Source organism: Pyrus communis, chromosome 12 (assembly GCF_041283825.1).
Source record: "Pyrus communis isolate YQ-2024b chromosome 12, ASM4128382v1, whole genome shotgun sequence".
In the NCBI taxonomy this organism is placed as follows: Eukaryota; Viridiplantae; Streptophyta; class Magnoliopsida; order Rosales; family Rosaceae; genus Pyrus; species Pyrus communis.
The window spans coordinates 7,174,678-7,195,024 of NC_142576.1; the positions used below are offsets into that span (position 1 = coordinate 7,174,678).

General features: G+C 34.9%; 2 protein-coding genes across 2 annotated transcripts; one reads left to right on the forward strand and one right to left on the reverse strand.

Annotated features, from left to right (window-relative positions):
- The first annotated feature begins 2,380 nt into the window (after window positions 1-2,380).
- Window positions 2,381-4,102, forward strand: LOC137746006 (uncharacterized). The gene is made up of 3 exons (XM_068486048.2): window positions 2,381-2,588; window positions 2,705-3,031; window positions 3,710-4,102. The coding sequence occupies exons 1-3, from the start codon at window positions 2,525-2,527 to the stop codon at window positions 3,889-3,891; spliced, it is 573 nt and encodes a 190-aa protein (XP_068342149.2). The 5' UTR covers window positions 2,381-2,524; the 3' UTR covers window positions 3,892-4,102.
- Window positions 4,103-7,054: 2,952 nt separating this feature from the next.
- On the reverse strand, window positions 7,055-9,841 carry LOC137744019 (laccase-7-like). Its single transcript, XM_068483880.2, has 6 exons — window positions 9,664-9,841; window positions 9,279-9,430; window positions 8,742-8,986; window positions 8,506-8,634; window positions 7,465-8,412; window positions 7,055-7,367 (listed from the first exon to the last, which is right to left on the reverse strand). Exons 1-6 carry the CDS (start codon window positions 9,751-9,753, stop codon window positions 7,237-7,239), a joined length of 1,695 nt encoding a protein of 564 aa, XP_068339981.2. The 5' UTR covers window positions 9,754-9,841; the 3' UTR covers window positions 7,055-7,236.
- Between the last annotated feature and the right edge of the window lie 10,506 nt (window positions 9,842-20,347).

Below are 20,347 nucleotides of genomic sequence, written 5' to 3' on the forward strand. Positions count from 1 at the left end.
TTTCCTTGATGTAATCTACTACCCTTCTTCTCCTTTTTATTTTCCATACATTGATATTCTTTCCTTCAATTCCACCCTTTGGACTTTGCAGACAATATTAATTAAAAAGAGAAAAAAAAAGATGGGAGCAGTACAATCAATGACAAGGGTGGAGATTCTTTTCTTTACCCTCTTGAGGGCATCACACACTGTTATTTAGCCACGGATACGTATCTGTGCATTTGTGCACCAGTAGATGGCGTATTGGTGTCCATATGGATTATAGCTCAGTGTAAAAAGATGATGTGATGCATGTCGGAAAAACACATGCAGCGATCTGCAATCCAAATTACCGTTGGAAGAGAGCCACCCAAACCACATGTAATGCGGTAAGGATCAATAGAAACCTAGGCGGAGGACAGTGACCATGCATTAGGGGATGCATGGTGGAGAAATTTTTTATTGTAACCGAAATACGGGTGGTACACCACTTGTTTTTATGTAAGTGGTGAGAAATTTTATTTTTTAAGTTGTTAACTTTTTAGCCATATGGAATTATGGAATTAATGTGAATAGCCATATTCTTTACTAGTAATTATAAACTTAGGGAGCACTTTTGCTCGCATTCCTTATCCGACCGTGAGCATCACTACCATATTAGTTGTCCTAGACAGGTTTAAGTTTTGAAATTTGTTGAGTAAAGAGAATAAATTACACTCGTCCGACGGTACTTGACCGGGTGGTGATGCTCAAGCCATGCAGCATGAGGTTATAATACTTCATTCATACTTCTTTTTGGGTCAATAGACTAAACACCGTACATCTCAAAAAGTATAATCTTTGACAAATGATTAGGTCGTTTACCGTGTGAATAAATTCGCAGCAATGATCTGGTGTTCTAGAAATCATCGGAACCTAATTTATTGGCTTGTTTCTATTAGTTATTTCTCTAAACAGCGACACGACATGGCATGCACCTGAAAATTACCGAGAAAAAACGAGACGACATTCATTCATGAAGATCTAGACTTTCCTTTGAAGCCGAGTGAACCATACAGTAGTTCACGCGTGTAACCCTAGCTGTCGTTTAATGTACACAAAGGAAATTAACTTCACCGCCAAGATGACGACTTTTGGTTTAGCCATCAACATATTCATGGTTCGAGATGGTTGTTAGCCACGTTAATATGACCTAGTCCAAATCAAATGGAATTTATAAGTTGTAAAGCAAAAATATTGGAAACGCACAGCATGGGTACATGATATTTCTATTTTCTTAATTTATTACAGGTGTCGAAAAGTCAAATTCATTGCATTTGTCATGTTATTCAGGTCCAACAAACTTTCGTGACTATGCAATATTTGCTTAATGGTTTGTCTAGTTTAGCTAAACAAGACAAATAAATAGAAGTAGAAATATATTTTTTTAATTTTTCGTTTACCTTGACCAAATTTGTTAATTAAGGTCTTTATGGTAATCATATCCAACTCTAACCTTGCTGGCTTTTAGTTATATCACAAAGATAATAAGTTACAAGAACTTATATTAGTTAAAGTACTTCATTAATATATATAAAGGCATTTTAGCTAAAATAGTTTCTGAGATTGACATAATTAACTCATTCTTTTGGTCTTTGAGATTTGAAATTAATAGGAGTGGCCCCTGAGTTTGTTCACATTAATCGCTTTGGTTGTTCCATGAAAATCTCTGTTAAATAAGGATCAAAATGATAAAAATACCCTAACAATAGGTAAAAATGATTTGACAAAATTGAGGATATTTTGTTATTTTATTCTTATTTAATGGGGATTTTTCATGAAAAGACTAAAATGATTGATGATGGACAAACTCAGACACAAATTCTATTAATTTAAATTTCATAGATCAAAATGAGGAATTACGTCATTCTCATAATTATTTTGGCTAAAAAGCCATATATTAATTTTCAACTTGTTGAATGGAAAAGGAATATATAATCAAGAAGCCACACAGAAAGTTCAATATGTACATGTACAACGTCGGTCATGCATCTATACGAATTAAATGTCAACAAACCCTAACACCACAAATGGAGAGAGAGAAGAAATTTCAAATTGCAGGCTTTCCACACCTTTGCATTTTAACTATAGGGGTCAAGAATAAAACACGTATCAAATAAAACAAGTCAATAAACAATAACAAAATCAAAACAAAAAAAAAAAAATAATAATAATAACCAAAAAACAAATAAGAAAAAATAGAAAATAGAACAAATGACAAATTGGGCTCCAACATAAAAAATTCAAAGAGGATCGTAGACGTACAGTTTCACCAACCTGCAGGAAGGTTGCAAACGCGTCCATGAATGTAGAGACGCCGCCTTATATTTCAACGTTCCCATCTCTATATATAGCTAGTCGTTGCCTTTTGTTGTTTCACAGTTCATAACCTCCTCCTCGTTATAAATCCACCCTTCTCCCTTCACTCTAATATCACAAATAAATCTCTCTCCTGAGGTTTTGTTTGTCCAACAAAACCCCACATTAGTTCTCAGATCCTCCACACATGGCGGTTTCCACCAAGTTTTTGGCTCTCTTCCTCTCCTTCCTATCCATCCATGTAGTTCTAGGTCAGTTGGTTATGACAATGTGTCTTCGATTGGCAATGGTTATATACAATGTTCTTTAACTACTTAATTAAATGGTTTGCAGTTATTAAACTTGTTTTGATCATTTTTTTTTTCAGGTGAGTTTATATGCGAGGATTTGCCGAACGATGTTTGTGCATTTTCGGTGTCGTCGGCCGGGAAAAGGTGCTTGTTAGAGACCATGTCCAAGAAAGATGGAAGCATAGAGTATCAGTGCAGGACATCAGAAGTTGTGGTGGAGGGAGTGGCTGATTACATAGAGACAGATCAGTGCGTGCAGGCTTGTGGGATTGATAGGAAGTCTGTTGGGATTTCGTCTGATGCCCTCCTTGAGCCTCAGTTCATGGCTAAGCTCTGCTCTGCTCCTTGTTACCAAAAGTGCCCCAACATTGCTGACCTTTACTTCAACTTGGCAGCTGGAGAGGGTAAGAATATTTTCACAAATCATTAATTAATTTTTTTTATTTTCGATTAATTATATTATTTAGTGGTTCCAAACTTCCAAGTGGTTAAGAATGATTGTTTTGTCACACCTAAAACATTCCTTCTCTTCTTTTTAGGACTAATATTAAAACAAAAGAAGAGTAAGATAGATCGAGAATTCTTTAATTTATTGGTGTATGGGTTACACTAGTGCATTAATCGGTTTGATATGCATAGCTATTTTAAAAATTTTAATTTAAACATTTAATCACTGATATATCTTATACACTGATTTATTATAGAAAAACCCCATAATACTTTTAGGCATGCTTAAAAATGTTGCCTAGGAATATGTCACTTTGGTCTGCTTTCGTTTTCTTTTTCTGTCATGTTGATGGCATTGTGATACCTTCCTTGTGATGGATTTCCTTCTAATTTAATCAACCCCTTTTACTATGGTACACTTTAATAAAATGGAGGCATGTGATTCAACGAAATATTCTTACATACAACTGGTATATGCAACATTTTTTTTTATAATTTGATTGTATCATATGTTGATCACATGACCAAGTTTTACTACGATTGTATATTATACATCTTATTCTTCTTGTATGTAAGAACTGTACAATGCAACATAATCTAATATAGAACTTAATTATATGTTTTGAAAAATGCAGGTGTATTCTTGCCCGATCTCTGCGACAAGCAGCGTTCCAACCCTCACCGTGCCATGATCGCGCTTCTGAGCTCTGGCGAGGCCGCCCCTAGTCCTCACGGCTCCCAATTACCATCAGGGTTGAGTGCGGCATATCCCCCTTCTGAGGCATTTGAACCTGCATCTGCTCCTAGTCCTATGTAATCATGCTATGTAGTTTCTGCAAATAATTTCTTTTGAATTATATAATATTAGTGTATATTAAGTGAGGAATAATTAAATTAGTTGGAAAAGAAGAGGGGGAAATTCGGTTCATTTTGTTTGTGGGTGGGATTTGTTTAGATATACAACCTTTATATCAAAAGTAATTGTATTACTTTACAAATGTCAGATCAATACATACAATGCTTATACATTTCTTCTCCAAAATTCCAAAAAATCTAATTTGGGGGTTTTCAATTGATTAAAATTTATTTCCTTGCTATGCTTTGCTTTGCTATAGTAACAATTTGGTATCGAACTCACCATTCATGATAAATGAACCAAAAGTAATTATAACTCAAGTAATTAAAAACATTTATCATGCACTGAGGTTCTGTGTTTGAATTGCCACTCTCACGCTGAGGCTTCTTTGTTTTTTTTTTTTTTTTTGAAACTCACGCTGCGGCTTCTATATAAAAAATAAAAATTAAAAGGCCAACAAATATGGTGCAAAAATAAAAATTAAAAGGCCAACAAATATGGTGCAAATTTTGGTCATGTGCTAACGTAATTGTCCACAAACCACAGTGAAGTTATTGATTTGCCATCCAGCAAGAAGTCCAATTTTGTCGAACTCCTTCGGAATTGGGCTACGATTTCTGGATAGTTTGGTCCGACTTAGATGGGCCTCTAAATACATTTTTACTTCCACGTTCATGTATTTTGTGGTACTGTAATTCAGTCACTTGTTAAAACCCACATATACAAGTACCGCACAATTTCTTGAAACTTCAATGGCAGAAATACGATATTTGCAATATCAATACAAGAGAACCATCACGAAATGATTTTGTGGTTAGGGATGAATTTCATGTTCATATTCCACACGACACGTCAAGAATTCGATTTCTAACGCTGGTGTATCACACGATGATGGTATGGAAGATTGAAATACTTTTGTGAGTCTTTTCGCTCCGCAAGAGTGGACTGCCAAGCTACTAGTTCCCGTTATAAGGAAAAAAAAATAAAAATATCAAGAGCTTGAAATTTCATGGAGCTAAACTAGAAACAATTAAGAACCTTTAAACCGGTGTCCTCCCTATATATAGTTCATAATAATCTCCTTTTACTTTTCACTTAAACCTCTCCACTCACAGACTAATCTCTTTTTGTTTGTCAATTAGCGACAATCTTACACAAATTAACCACATGGATTTATTGATTTTTTTTTTCTTTTTCTTTTTCTTCTCTTCCTCTCTTCCCTGTTCATCCATGCATCTCTACGTACACATATGTCATTACGTTTAATCATTAAACATGGTTAGATTGAAATGAGAATTGTTATTAGCACTCCAAAATTCTCATTTTGCACTTCAAACTTTCTATAATTAGAAAGAAAAATACACTTGTGAGGAGTGTAGAATGAAATTTTTAAAGTGTTAATAGTTCATTTCGAAATTAATTAAACTTAAGAACATTGTGCGTTGTGTTTAGAATCTTGGTTTTAATTTCTAGGTGAGATTATTTGTGAGTATTTTCCAAATGAGATTTGCGCATTTTCGGTAAACAGCGCTTGTTGGAGACGATGGTGAAGAAAGGCAGAAAGGTTGGACACGAATGCAAGACGTCGGGAGTGGTGGTAGAGAAGATGGCGGAGTACATAGAGACGGATGAGTGCATCAAGGCATGCGGTATTGATAGGAAGGCAATTAGAATTTCCTCTGATACCCTCTTCGACCCTCGAGTTCTCAATATGCTTTGTTCAACAGCGTGTTATCACAGGTGCCCTAACATTATTGAGCTTTACTTCAACATGGCTGTTGGAGAAGTTACGTAATCAAGATCTCGCAAAATCTACGCGCAGAAGATTGACGATTTTTCTTAATCTTAGAGCTTTAGTGATTATCTAACGTGGTATTAGAGTGTTCTAACTTGATGTACTAACTTTTTTTTTTTTTGGGTAAAAAAATGTACTTACATTCTTTGTCAACTGTTTTAATTAAAATGCAGGAGTATTCTTGCCTTATCGATGCGAAAAACAACGTTCCAATCCTCACCGTGCCATGGAAGAAATTTCGAGTTATGATGATGCTTCTGCAAATGCCCCTCGTCCTGTTTCGCAAGAATATTCATGAAGAAAGCTTCATCCTGCATTTTCCCCTCGTCCCTTATAGCCATGCATGTTGCATGGTGCTCCTCTGGAATGTTAGTAGCAAGGAATTTTGGAGGAGATTTGTAACATTAATGAAGCGTAATCCCTAATACTAGACCACCAAATTTCTGTTTCAAATAGTATGCATGTACGAGAGCCTTATCGTTTAAGAGTAGATGATGCCAGAAAACGCACACATTTAAACCAGTAATGTAATTTGATTCACTTTTACTCATCACCTCTATTAGATAGGTGAATACACGTCCCAGATATAGAAATCGACCATTCAATGTGATCAAGGCTATCATAACAAGATGCCAACTCATTTCGAAGTCAACTTGGACAACAAGGGCACAACTTAATCACATGCTGGAGAAATCATTAATACATGTGAAATAAAATTGTAATAGTCAGTTAGGACAATATTAAATTGTAAGCAGTCATGTCCATAGTTGTTAGCATGTTATACGTAAGGTAAAGTGAAGATTCAGTAAAAAAGCTTACAAGGAATGCATTTTTTCTTAAGATATTATTAACAGCTGTTAGTTTATAAGATCTAAACTAAAGATTATCTTTAATAACTTTTTTATGATTCAGATCATTTAGGCCTAAGCCTGCTTCTCAAAAAGGGAATACAGCCCAGAGTGATCCAAGTGATGTAGTTGTCTTTTTTTTTTTTTTTTTTCTTTTTGCCCTTTTCAAACAAGGATATTCCAGTGTAATTCTAAGAGGAGGAGTGTCTATACGAAGTAATCAATGAATCAGACATAATTAGGTATCATAATTAACATAAATATTAAATTTTGTTATCATCAATATAAATCGAACATGAGATTTTTTATGTACTAATGAATAAGAATACGACTAGATAATTTTACTTGTTCACAAAAAAAAAAAAAAAAAAAAAAAAAAAAAAAAAAAAAAAAAAAAAAACGAAAAGAGACTAGAGCTAACGGGATTAAGTAAACAAAAGGTTGTCAAGTCATTCGATAAATTAGGACACTACTTGAAATATTATGATTAAATAATTTATTGTGATTTTAGCCAAACAATGATGACCAACTTTTACAATACATCTGTGACTAATTTTATTACGAAGTTATTGATTGGTAACCAAAAGAATGAAATCGACCACGACATTATAATTTAAAGAATACAAAAAACGAAACAATATTTTGAGGTCTTCCAAACAACTTCTAACATTTGGGCAGATCAAGTGGCGGAGGAGGCAAAGTGGATTCTGGCGTCGGTCCATTTTCAACCTCAAAAGCCATGCCTAGCCCCCACGGCACATGAACGTCCAAATGACAGTGCATGTACCAGATACCTGAGACAATAGTTTACAACAAATAATCAGAATTACTTATTAATAATATAATTAAAATGCAAGACATTTAACTGCTGTGGTGCTTAGGAAAACTAACCTGGATTATTTGCTTGAAACCTGATGACAGCCCATCCTCCGACCGGCACACCAATTGTGTTACGTATTTGTGGATTAATGAAGTTAAATTTTTTGGGGTCATTAATCGGGTTGTAATTACCAAACCCTTGTGCCAACACATGGAAATTGAAGCCGTGGAGATGCATCGGATGGTTCTCGATCGCCAAGAACGCTGTGTTTTGAAGCACGACCTCCACCGTTGAATTGAATTTCAATGTCTTGACCTTGGTTGATTTTGGGGCGTATATCAACGACAGGTCAAAGCTAACGTTCGTGTCAGTGTAGTCAAACTTGACCGGAGGCTCGTCAGGAAAATCTCTGGTGTAAACCCCGCTCACGTTGTTAAATTGTGCTTCCATCATGGATGTATTGCTCGGAAGCACGAATGACTCGTTGTTCATGCTAGCGGACAATCGGTTAAAAAGCGGACCCTGACATGTGGCATTTTCCGGACACACCTCCAAGTTGACGCTAATTGTCACAAACATGCGCTCGTCCACCTTGAGTGGGACCGGGACCCACTGGGGCCCGCCGGCGAGGCCGGTGAGATTGGTGAAGAACTTGTGGGCCAACGGTGTGTTGCGAGGGTTAGGCATTGAGGGCATAATGGGGGTTGATGACCTAGAGCCCTTGTAGATGATGATGCCTCTGGTGGTTGTGTTATCAAAGTTAATGTTTGCACTAGCATACGGAGTGGCGGCCATGAAATAGGATCCGATAGGTTGATTGAATTTGACGAGAACGTCAGTGGTTTGGCCTGGTCCAGTAACCACCACGTCGGTGACATAAGGAGTGGTATAGGTGGCGTCAATAGCGACAACTGTCATGTTGTGATTGGCTATCTTGAAGAAGAGTTGGTTATTAAGTGCAGCATTGATAAGGCGTAGAAGGTAGGTCTTTCCTCTTACCACACTGAGCTGATATGTGTCTGATAAATTGATGTTAAATTAGTAATATTCATCATGCAAAAGTAGTGTATAACAATAAATAAATTGACGTGCATGCATGCATGATTACATACGATTTTGAGAGCAGTCGTATAGATCGCCGGGAAGTCCATTTATGGTGTAAGCATTTGAACCGTTAGGAGCAATTCCGGTAGCTAGGGCTTCTTCCTCAATGTCAACAACATTACCATTGTACCACTCTCCTGCAATTCCATCAACCGGTTTATAATTAGTCATAAAAATCACCGTTTAAGTGCGTTTCATGATTAATGTAAACTAAGTTGAATTGTATAGTTTGATTGTTAATTACCTAATAATATGGGAACTTCTTTGGCGGGCTTGGGGAAGGGGAAGGATCGACCGACTTTCGGGTGGATTATGAGTGCTCCGTGGACGGTTGCGCGGAGCCACGAAACGTGGGCATGCCACCAAAGGGTACCTTCTTGTCCAGTGATATTAAATTTGTATGTAAAGCTTTGTCCAGGACGTATAGGGCATTGAGTTACATATGCAGGTCCATCCGCCCATGCACTCAGAAGCTGAAAGATTCCATGCCTGCATTAAGAAAGAAACTTTACAACATGAACAAAACATAACCCAACGTTCCCCTGGGGGATTGTTAATCAGGAAAAAAAATGACTAAGAAAATATGGGTTTGCATTTTGTTCCAAGTAAAGTGGTTTAGATACATAAAACTCACACTCTGTAACACATGCGGGTCCTAAATAATTTGGTTGGGTCATCTTTATTGAAGGGTGCGTTAGTAACTGTGTTCAAATAGAATTCTTGTTTTGTTCTAGAATATGTTGAGGGGTAAATGATTTTGGATATGTAAACTAATATTTACCAGTGAATAGTAATGTTGTAGGGTGATTGGTTTAAAACGTGGACAATAAGTGTGTCTCCATCTCGTGCATATATTGTCGGTCCTGGATAGCTCCCATTTACTACAGTAATCGATTGATTCCGGCACAGTCGGCTAACTGTCATGTTGTTTACCTGAAACAATAGAAATAAAAAGAAAATTATGACTACTATTATTCAAAGGAAACATTCAAATAATTAGTGAGGAAATATGCATGACAAAACAAGGATCCCAAAGGGCTTGTTTGAATATTGTTTCTAAAAGCCGCTTCTATGACCCAAAAATATTTTGAATTTTTCTGTCAAATTGAATCAGAAGTAATTTTGGATGTCAGAATGCTCTTTAGCCATTATGGGAACAGACTTACATTAAAAGAATGCTCAACAATTGCACCAGAGGCTACTGAAGAAGCCAATAGAGCTACAGCACAAACTAGCACAAATGCTAAGCGTGCCATGGGGAAGAAATTAAAGAACTAGCTGAAGGGGAAATGAGAAGTTTGAGAATCGTATACTGTTATGAAGGTATTGTATTACTCTTGTGATGTCTTAGAGATCGATATATGTTGTTCATATATAGGCATTTGGAAAGAAGCTGCGAACCCATTATTTCCACAAGTAGGTAATAAATTTTTATCATTTTGTTAATTAAGGACTTTGAAAAGTAGAACAAAATGACTGGTATTGTATATCCAGCTAACAGTTTGATTAAGTAGGCGATTCATCGGAGAATGCTAGCATAAAGATATATGAACAGAAGTCAGAAACTTGGTTCTGGAAGAAAACAAACCATGTTGAATAAGATCCTTTTGACCGTGGCCAATCTACGTACTTTACAGGCTGACGAACTAGAAGAACACGTTTGGATTTGGATTTGAATTATCAATGTAAACATAATAAGACTTCTTCTCGATTGGTAAACAACTGATCGGCTCGAAGAACGTTGACATTGGAAATACCAAATTTCGTTTTTTTATAAAGTGGAAAAGTTCGTGTGTGTTTGTAAATTTTTTTTCTTTCTTTCTTTTAATTTAATTTAGGAGGAATTCTCAGTACTTAATAAATTAAGAATAATGCTTGCATTTCTCAATGTGAGGACGTATATATTATGTATTTACGAATAACTTATTTTAACCAAATAAAATCAATGATTGAAAATGTTCAATTTATTAATCTTCATTTGAAGATCACTCATACAAATAATTATTTGAAGTGGAGATCGTTTAAGCATCCGAATATATCGAAAAAATAGACGGTTCATCATGAATATGTTACTTAATACTTACACCGTCGATTCGTTCTATACATTTAAATGATTAAATGATCTCCGATTAAAGTTATTTTTGATATAGATGTTATTCGAATGAAGATTAAAAAATTGAATAATTTCAATTATAAATTTTGTACAATCAAGATACATTATTCACAAAAAAGAATGTGCTCATCTCCTTAAAGGGGGATGCAATTTTTATATAAATTAAAATTTTACTTTTAGCTATCCCCGATATAAAATTTGATTTTTATCCCTAAACTTTATATTTGTGTATCTGAACTCCTTGTATCATTCGTGTCTTACTTTATGCTATTCCGTAAATTGAGTAAAAAAAACTACTTTATTTTCGTTGCCGTGTGACGGACAGGGACTCAATTGGTATTTTCAGCTCATTTTCTCATTTGGTGAAACCCTAGGCTAAACTACTACACGTACATTCCATCTTTGACCTAAAAGGACAAAGATACTCTGCTTTCTTACTTTCGATGTCTTTCCGTGCCGTTTTGTTTATGTGATCACGGTTATGTCACGTTAATATTTTATATTATTATTTATTTTTATCTTATTATATTTATAAAAAATAATATAAAATATGAACATGATTTAAATCATTATCATACAAAACAGAAGAGCACAAGAAAACATTAAAATGATAAGGTAGACAATCTTTATCCCTATTAAAATCCCAGAAATACAAAACTTCTGCAGGGCACCTTCCACAGTTGTATCAATGGTCACTTCAAAAACATTGTCAAGCCTATTTTAATCATCGTGTCATATTCAAAAGACACGTTCTGATTCCTGAAGCTGTCATGGTCAATACGCATGCGGTGCAGCTGTTGACAAAAATATTTTGTGACTCAAATCGACTATTCAAGAATCAAAATCATTCGTGTCGATATCGTGGATGAATAAACATACTACCCAAGAATTTTTATTATTCGTTTTGAGCGTAAGACTATCCAAAATTTTAGAACATAAATGTGAGGAACCTCCAAATGTTTAATACGGATTTTTTTTTTATACATATTAAGTATTTGATGTAATAAGTATTAAACATATCTTAATAGATTGTGCGACAATACAAGTTCTCTCGATATCGCTCATTAAATTATTTCAACATATGTTAATATTTGTTAATATATGTGTAATATGATTTGATTAATGATAACAAATCCATCAAATGTTCGACAAAATACCTTACTGAATAAACTAAAATATTTTTTACTCGCTTTGCGCTTCGTTACTATCTAACATTGAGACTCCCCAAAATTTGAATCATGAATTTACCACAGATACCCGTACAATTGCAAAAGTAAGTTATATATAAAAACGATATTTATTATATACTTTAATTATACATCAAAGGGACTAATGTAAAAAATAATAATTTCAAAAATGAAAACATTAAAGCAGAACAAAGCCGCATGACTGAAACGGACGACATCCATATATTTCACATCACAGAAACCTTGAATTAACCCGTAACATCGGAGGATTCTCTATCTTTATATGCTCATTTCCTTCTATTCTCTTCTTTCATACATTATTTTTTGTCTTATTATCTTTATAAAAAATCAGTATAAGATATTAACATGATTTAATTATAATTATTCAAATAGAAAAACATAGAAAGATAAAGAAATTAAAAAGGTAAAGAATCATCCTCCCGTAACACCAAACCATCACAGCCACCACCTTTGAAGATGCAAGGACATTCAAAATTTATTTTAACTTGGTTGACTCATCTAATTAAATTATTAATTAGGCTTAAAAGTTCTTCTATGGAATCAACGATTTCGTCTGTCTTTGTTGGGGGAAACTACAGGTATTAAAAAAAAAAGTAATCGCTCTATCTATTTCCCTTTTGTCGCCTTCTCATTTATATATATTAACTTTCCGTGGTTGATGATTTGGTGATATATTGAAATCGTATCAGGAAAAAGAAAAAAAAAAAAAAACTGTACAGAACCCTAAAAATTCACACGTAAAATACCTTTGATCGAGTCTATATATGGTGGCCTAATTACGTGCTTTTATTTTGTTGGGTAAATCTCAGTTTACTATCTAAAGTTTTATGGTTTTTAACATTTAGTAGATGAAGTTTTTTTTCGTTCTAGAGTCATACCTAAAATGTTAATTTTGAGACAATCTCATATATACGTTAGTCTCTGTCTTAAGTTCCCATTAACTAATGATGTGACGTCCATGTGAACAATAACTGAATACCTCGTGTCATTAAGTGATCCACGTGAAAATTAAAAATTCAAAAAAAGAAAAATTCCCGTCCAAATTTAAAATATTAAAATAGTTAATTAAATAAAAGTATTTAAAAAAAAAAAGAAACCCAGAACGTCTTCCCCACCCGACATCCCTCCATCCCCTCCCCCCCTCCACGGCTCCACCCCTCCATCCCCTCCTTTCTTCTTGCCCTCAATCGAAATCCGATCGGACTCAGTGCGAGGGAGAACATGTCGAACTGAAATCGAAATCCGATCGGACTCAGTGCGAGGGAGAACATGTCGAACTGAAAGTCTCACCCCCGACCCGCCAGAAGCAAGGGTGTCCCAAAACCCCAAAAGGTCCTTCTCCCCAAGAATCCAGACCACAACAATCCAATCCCTCGAGCCCAATCTCAATTCCAATTTGAAAATCCTGTACACACTGTTGTGACTCTGCACAGTTTGCTACAGCCTCTCTGTTTCGTGGGTTTGTACACACTGTTGTGTCAAATATTGCTACAGAAAAAAGGGAAATTCAGATTTATTTATTTTTCGCACTAATTAAACAAAAAACGATTGATGGGTATTTCTCAGCGATTATTGTTCATTCGAAAACACAACAACCTGCACTAGATATTTTCGAATTTGAAAATCCTGATGGGTTCCCTTTCACTACAAGCTCACTTTCTCACAAGAAATGTTCATCAAGGCTGCTATCTTTACATTTCATGTATCACAAAACTCACTCAGTAATCAATGGGCGACGCCAATTGATAAAATTGTTTGAATTTCTGCGTTCTCTGCTCGTTTTCTCAACTGGGTTTTCTCCAATTTTTTAACTTTACGGGTGCCCACATGGGATTGGGACCCGATCGAACACAGAGCAGCGAAGGTTTTGTGGAAGTGATTGGAGAATAGGGACGATGGAATCGGAGCTGGGTTTAATTGAGCAGTCGTTCATCAGCCGCTACTCGCTCTGGGTCCAGGAAGCTCTGGGAGAATTGGCCAACAGCTTCATGATCACTGACCCTTGGATTTCCGGGCACCCAATCGTGTTCGCGAGCAAAGGGTTCTTGAAAATGTCGGGATATTCGAAGAACGAGGTGGTCGGGAGGAACGGCAGAGTGTTTCAGGGTCCGGGGACTTGCAGGCGGTCGGTCATGGTGGTCGGGAGGCCATCAGGGAGGAACGAGCTGTCCATGTTAATTTGCTGAATTATCGGAAAGACGGGATGCCGTTTTGGATGCTGTTTCATATGTGTCCTGTTTTTGGGAAGGAGGACGGGAGGGTGATTTATTTCGTGGAGGGATTTTTCAACGTGATCGGTACACGGGGTAATTTTAGTTAGTTTTAGTTTGTATGTGATGGATGAATTGATTTTCTCCAGTTATTGTTTCGTAAAACATGAATGTGATTTACTTATCTATTTGATTAATAACTTATTCATGCATGCAAACAAAGTAGGTCTCCTTAATCAACATACAAGAATAAGTTATCAATCAAATAGATAACTAAAACGCATTCATGTTTTACGAAACAATAACTGGAGGAAATCAATTCATATCACATACATGTTCATGACTTTGAATTCACCTCTAACTAAAAAGAAATTAGTTTCACATAATTGCAGAAATTAACAACGAAATCAACATAATTGTAAAACTAAAACAAGGATAGAAGACAGCCCAGAGATGCTCCAGCACTCCCAAAAGCTTGGGCATAGGCACGGCACAAAGGCTTCTCCATTCATTTCTTCTCCTTGCTCTGGCACACCTTTGAAACTCTCTAAAAATCTCTCAATTGCTCTCTTCTGTGTGTGATGGATGTGTGGTGTGAATTGTGGTGAGAGATGGATGGTGTGAATTGTCGTTGTAGTATAGTGGTAAGTATTCTCACCTGTCACGCGGGTGACCCGGGTTCGTTCCTCGGCAACGGCGCCAAAATTTGAAAAATTTGATGTGATAGAAATTAACACACAAATTAAACCCTATGAAGATAGTTGTAGTATATGAAAGTAGGGATCGTTCTAAGCCGGAGATTAACTAGGGATGCTAATCTACATAAATGTGACTCAAAAACACAAAACTAGACTTAGAAACACTCAACTAGACAATAAAAACTCAAAACACACTAAACAGACTCTAAACAACACAATACTAACAAACAAACTCAAAACACTAAATTGGACAGATTTGAACACGTTTCTAACTAATCTAACACATTTAATTAAAGGGGGGGATTGATTTGGACGAAATTAATTAAACTAAACAGATTGCATAAACTAAACAGGTTAGACACGAAATTGGGTGTGTTAAGGGTGAAAGGCTAGCTAGAGGGTCATTCTCCACACATGACACATATGCATATAAATCGATTTCCAATTATTATTCCTTTAAACAATGAATGAAAATGCCCCAAATTAATCAAGAGAAGCACAAATTAACTTTCAGATTTTCCTAATCTCATTAAATTGGATAGATAACACATCGGCAACCAAATTATTCTTCAATAGTTCCCTACATGAACAACATAATAGAGATACAATCAAATATCATTAAGCCTTGTGAAAATCATAAGCATTGGCAAGGCATTCGTAACTATAAACTGGATGATACTCCTGCCATAGATTTACTTAACACAATCATGACTAGTGACTTCCACTACTTGTAAATATAAGTTCATAACGATTAGGTGAAATTCCCTTATATTTTAGCATCAAATTCATGCATGCAAACTAAGTAGGCCTCCTTAATCAACATACAAGAATAAGTTATCAATCAAATAGATAAGTAAATCGCATTCATATTTTACAAAACAATAACTGGAGAAAATCAATTCATATCACATATATGTTCATGGCTTTGAATTCACCTCTAACTAAAAAGAAATTAGTTCCACATAATTGCAGAAATTAACAACGAAATCAACATAATTGTAAAACAAAAACAAGGATAGAAGGCACCCTAGAGACGCTCCAGCACTCCTAAAAGCTATGTTTTCAAGCTTAGTTTTGTGTTTTTGAGTCAGTTTTAAGTAGATTAGCAATCCCTCATAATCCCCGGCTTAGGACGATCCCTACATACCCATACTACAATTATAGGGTTTACTTTGTGTGTTAGAATATATCACATCAAATTTTGGCGTGTCATTATACAAATAGTAGGATATGTATGCTAAAAAGTTAATAACTTAAAAAATAAAATTTCCCACCACTCCTATTAAAACACGTTGTGTACCACTTGTGTTTCTGTCATAACTAAAAATTTCTCCATTTCGTGTGAGTTCAGATTCCGATTTCGAGGAAGCCGAGGCGGTTTGGTGGGAGAAATGGGGTTGGTTTGTGTGAGGAGGGGTCTAGGATGAGTGAGATTGTTTACCGACCGTGTCGAAAAGAGGTGTGCTTTGATTCTTTGGTTGATTTAGGTCGTGTTTTGTCATTGGAATTTGCATTGGAGGGGATGGAGCCATTGAGGGTCTCAGGTGAGGAAGATGAAGCGGGTTCTAAGTTTTGTATTTTTGTTTGTTTTTTTTTTAATTTTTTAATTTAATTAATTATTTTAATATTTTAAATTTGGACGGGAATTTTTTTAAAAATTTTTAATTTCTACGTGAGCCCCTTAATGACACGTGGCCAGAGGGGGAGTTGGAGGAAAGCGAAAGGTGCAATCGCACATAACCCCAAATTTGAAGGGGCCCCCAAAATTTTGCTTTACAATATTATGTAATAATGTTCTATATTTAGAAAATGACTATTGTTAGCATTTTAAAATCACATTGCATTCCTTATAACCGTAATTTTTTTTCTTTTTAAATATAAAAGGGTAATGCTATAAAGATTAAATTTGTAAACTAAATGATGTGTTACCAATAGGAAATAAGCACGTATATAAACTCATATGTCTAATTTACAAAATTTTATCTATAAATTTAATCTCTCTAGCATTACTCAATATAAAAATTTAGAGTAAAATGAGATATTCTCATTGTCAATAATAACACCCCAAAAAATGATGGGTTTTCAATTTTTTCTTTTTATATAATAATGTCATATATTCAAGGGAAATTTTTAAGTTAGAGTTTTGAAGTTTTTTTTCTTCATGTTTGATTGTTTAAGATTGAACTGCTTTTGACTATTTAGTGAATGTTATGCTAGCAGCTTTTTTAAGTAATAATTAATGACATTTGTAAACTTGTAATCAGTGTGTGCTAAAGTTTGTTTTGATTTAAGTGATTGTTTTCTAACATCAATACATTGGTTTACTTTTTTTTTTTCTTTTTCTTTTTTAACTATCTTAAGGAGGGACTCTTTAATAAATTCCGAATAGGGCCCCTGAAATCTCAGAGACGCCCTTGCACGTGGCGCCCAATCATTGTCCACATGAGTGTCACATTATCAGTTAACGGGAAACTTAACAGCCAGACTAACGGATGTATGAGACTGTTCCAAAATTAACACTTTAGGTATGACTTTGAAACGAAAAAAACTTCATGTACTAAATGTTGAAAACCACAAAACTTGAGGGTAGTAAACAAAGATTTACCCTATTTTGTTTTGTTGTTTCTTTGAACAATTGTATTATTTTACATAAATTAAATGAAGACTTCTCTACAACTAAGAGAAGAAAGATAAGAAGTTGATCCAGTGGAAAGTGGCAACCACGATCTGGTTTTTTTGACGTATGTTTTGCGCTTGCGCGTAAGCTCTGTTCATTTTACTATCAAATATAATATATAGGTGATCAAAATAGTCAAAATTGCATACAGTTTTTTTTGTTGATTAATTGCAGCATCTGGAATCCATCGGAGATACAATTTAGCCAATATATATGATGATAATACAAAACAATGTCTTCTTTGAAACATTACTACTTCTCATTTAATGTTAATGATGTTTCTATAACATGAAATTTTATCGTAATAATTAAACAGTCAAATGATTTTAGATTGAATTGAATTTTTGCAAGCATGATCGATAAATCGAGACTTTCAACATAGATGGTTCAGATTGTTAAAGTTCTATGTGAAGTAGATCCCACAACTAATTTTGATTTTTTTAAAAAAAAAAAATCAAAGGGCATGTAGGGAAGATAGTGGGTCGAATTGGTGATGGCATGTCATTACACTCCCATAAGTATTTTTTCCCCATCTCCGCCTTCATATCTGAAAATTTCAAATCAATGAGGAACGACTTATCTGATTATAATTGTAATATTTTGTTCAACTGAAAGTTTAGACTATTAAAAAAAAAAAACTATCAGAATAATCATAATAGCAAATTCGATCATTAAAAAGTGTTTTCTAATTTAATAAAGTCCACAAAACATTTTTTTACTGTGACAAGGTTCAGTGGCGGAGCCAGAATTCTTTGTGAGATATGGCCTTAATTTCATATATGTTTTGAGAAAAAATTTCAAACTCATAACATGAGCAATTAAAGTAATCTTCACAAAACTGTAAGACACGTTATATTTAATAGAAAGAATAAAAAAAAGAAGTGTATAATACAATTAAGTGGGAGTTAGAGAGCAAGGTAACTAGTAAAAAATTCGAAATTATAGGAAGAAAATACAAAGAAATCTAGTTTGAATCGTTTGACAGAAAAATGAGGCCAAAGAAGAGGGTTGCAAATAATAGTTGATTAGGTTGCTTTAGAAATAATAATAAAGTCAATTTTAAAACTTTATCCCTAAGTTTCACTAAACCATGAAGACAAAATAAACAAAACGCTAGAAAGGTATAAGATATGACGTCGTTTGACATACCCCGACCCGGTATGTCCACTTGGACTTCAAATTGAGTTGTGATGGCCGTCACCAAGAGGGTGACGAAACCCTAAAGTGTAGTGATATGGAAAAAGTGAGTAAATTTAAACCTAAAAGTACCTAAATGCAAGAGTGCGCGTGTAAGCAGGATTGAACCCAATTCACACGTGATGTCAAAGCATAAGTAATGTACATTAGAAGTAGATTGAGAATTATACCATCTAATGTAGTCACCTATACCAAGATTTTCCAAGAGTCCTCGTCAACACGAAAGCTTAGCTACTAAAACCTGGAGGGGCAAAAAATGAAGGTGAGTGGGCCTAAAAATAAATCTTAGTAAAACCTTTTTGAAAACGTAATAACCCCTCACCGTAAAACAAGTATAGTTTCTAACACATAGCATACTACTTATAGTATGACAGTACTTACCATAAATAATAACAACTTGAAAATGCAAAATTTCATAAATAAACCATAGCGTACAACAACCATAATAACTCACATAAACGAATATCAAAACGAGTGCTCATCGTCATATGCTAACATACGAGTTCATTGCAGATGTATTCTGGCATGAACATGACTGGGTGTAATAATGATTTACGCTCTAGTACTACAATCATGTGAAGACTGGCGCTGTGTGCATCACATACGAGTCCTAATTGCCTATAACAATCTAGAACAAGACTGGAACCTATAGTGAGCATACGGTGCGATGTGAATATACACTTGAAGACTGGTCTTGGCCCGGGCAAGTACTAACACCAGTGTAGCACACGATGAGCTGATAACATAAATATAATCATGCCACAATAATTCAACAATTCTAGTCAATATAACCCCATTTCCGAGCCGTAAATATAATTAAGGCATTCCTTTAGTTCGCCTACCTGTGCATCATGTAGGATTAATCATAATTTCCCAATAATACGACATTTCCTTATAACCATTAATTTAATTATGGCAATCATGTGGAAAATTCATTAATAAATATATATGTGGAAACACACACACACACACACACTATATATATATATATATATATATATATATACACACGAGGAAGGTGAATCTTTTAAGTCTTGCATATAGTATACTTGTTTTGTGCATATCATGAGTAGATTATTTAGATCTAGTTCAATGGCCAGCACTAGCTCTAGATCCAACTTAGGAACTATACCTGACATTGTCAATGAAGAATAAAAACTGGATTTTCAAACAGACGAAAGTATTGATTTTTCCGACTGGAACATTCCAAAAGTTTCAACCCAAAATATTTACAAGAAAAAATGGTCTTTGACCTCTTTTAAATCCGAACATCACGTCAAAACAGTTGAAAAGGCTTATGCTCTTAGCAAAGAACATGAGACTTGTCAATTATTTTCTCCAGAACAAATCAAAGCGCATCGTAAAAACGGTCATAACTATCTTCATATTGGTTTAGTTCAAATCGCAGTTAAACCGTTAACGCGAAAAAGTCTTAACACTTCCATCTTTTTATGTTTACGTGACGCTCGATTTACTGATTTTAACGATAGTATACTAGGAATGATCGAATCTAGTCTTTACAACGAACCTATCCATTTTGATTGTTTTCCCGATCTCACAATAAGTCTTTCAGATCCACATGTTTTAAAAGCTCTTACTCTTAATATCAAAACCTCCGGGTACCAAGTCTTGGAAGGAACACAACCTTTGGCACTTATTTTTAGAATTTATTACAAAGTCACTGGCACAAACATGAATTTTCAAGCTTTGAACAAAAGTCCTCGCGACCACACTCTTTTAATCCAAA

Bases quoted from the DNA above. Each gene is read 5' to 3' on its own strand.
- LOC137746006 (XM_068486048.2), top strand. From the start codon at position 2,525: ATGGCGGTTTCCACCAAGTTTTTGGCTCTCTTCCTCTCCTTCCTATCC. The intron at 2,589-2,704 runs GTCAGTTGGTTA...TTTTTTTTTCAG, and splicing joins ATCCATCCATGTAGTTCTAG to GTGAGTTTATATGCGAGGAT. The intron at 3,032-3,709 runs GTAAGAATATTT...TGAAAAATGCAG, and splicing joins CAACTTGGCAGCTGGAGAGG to GTGTATTCTTGCCCGATCTC.
- LOC137744019 (XM_068483880.2), bottom strand. From the start codon at position 9,753: ATGGCACGCTTAGCATTTGTGCTAGTTTGTGCTGTAGCTCTATTGGCT. The intron at 8,987-9,278 runs GTAAATATTAGT...TTCTTAATGCAG, and splicing joins TACAACATTACTATTCACTG to GCATGGAATCTTTCAGCTTC. The intron at 8,635-8,741 runs GTAATTAACAAT...ATGGAATTGCAG, and splicing joins AGAAGTTCCCATATTATTAG to GAGAGTGGTACAATGGTAAT.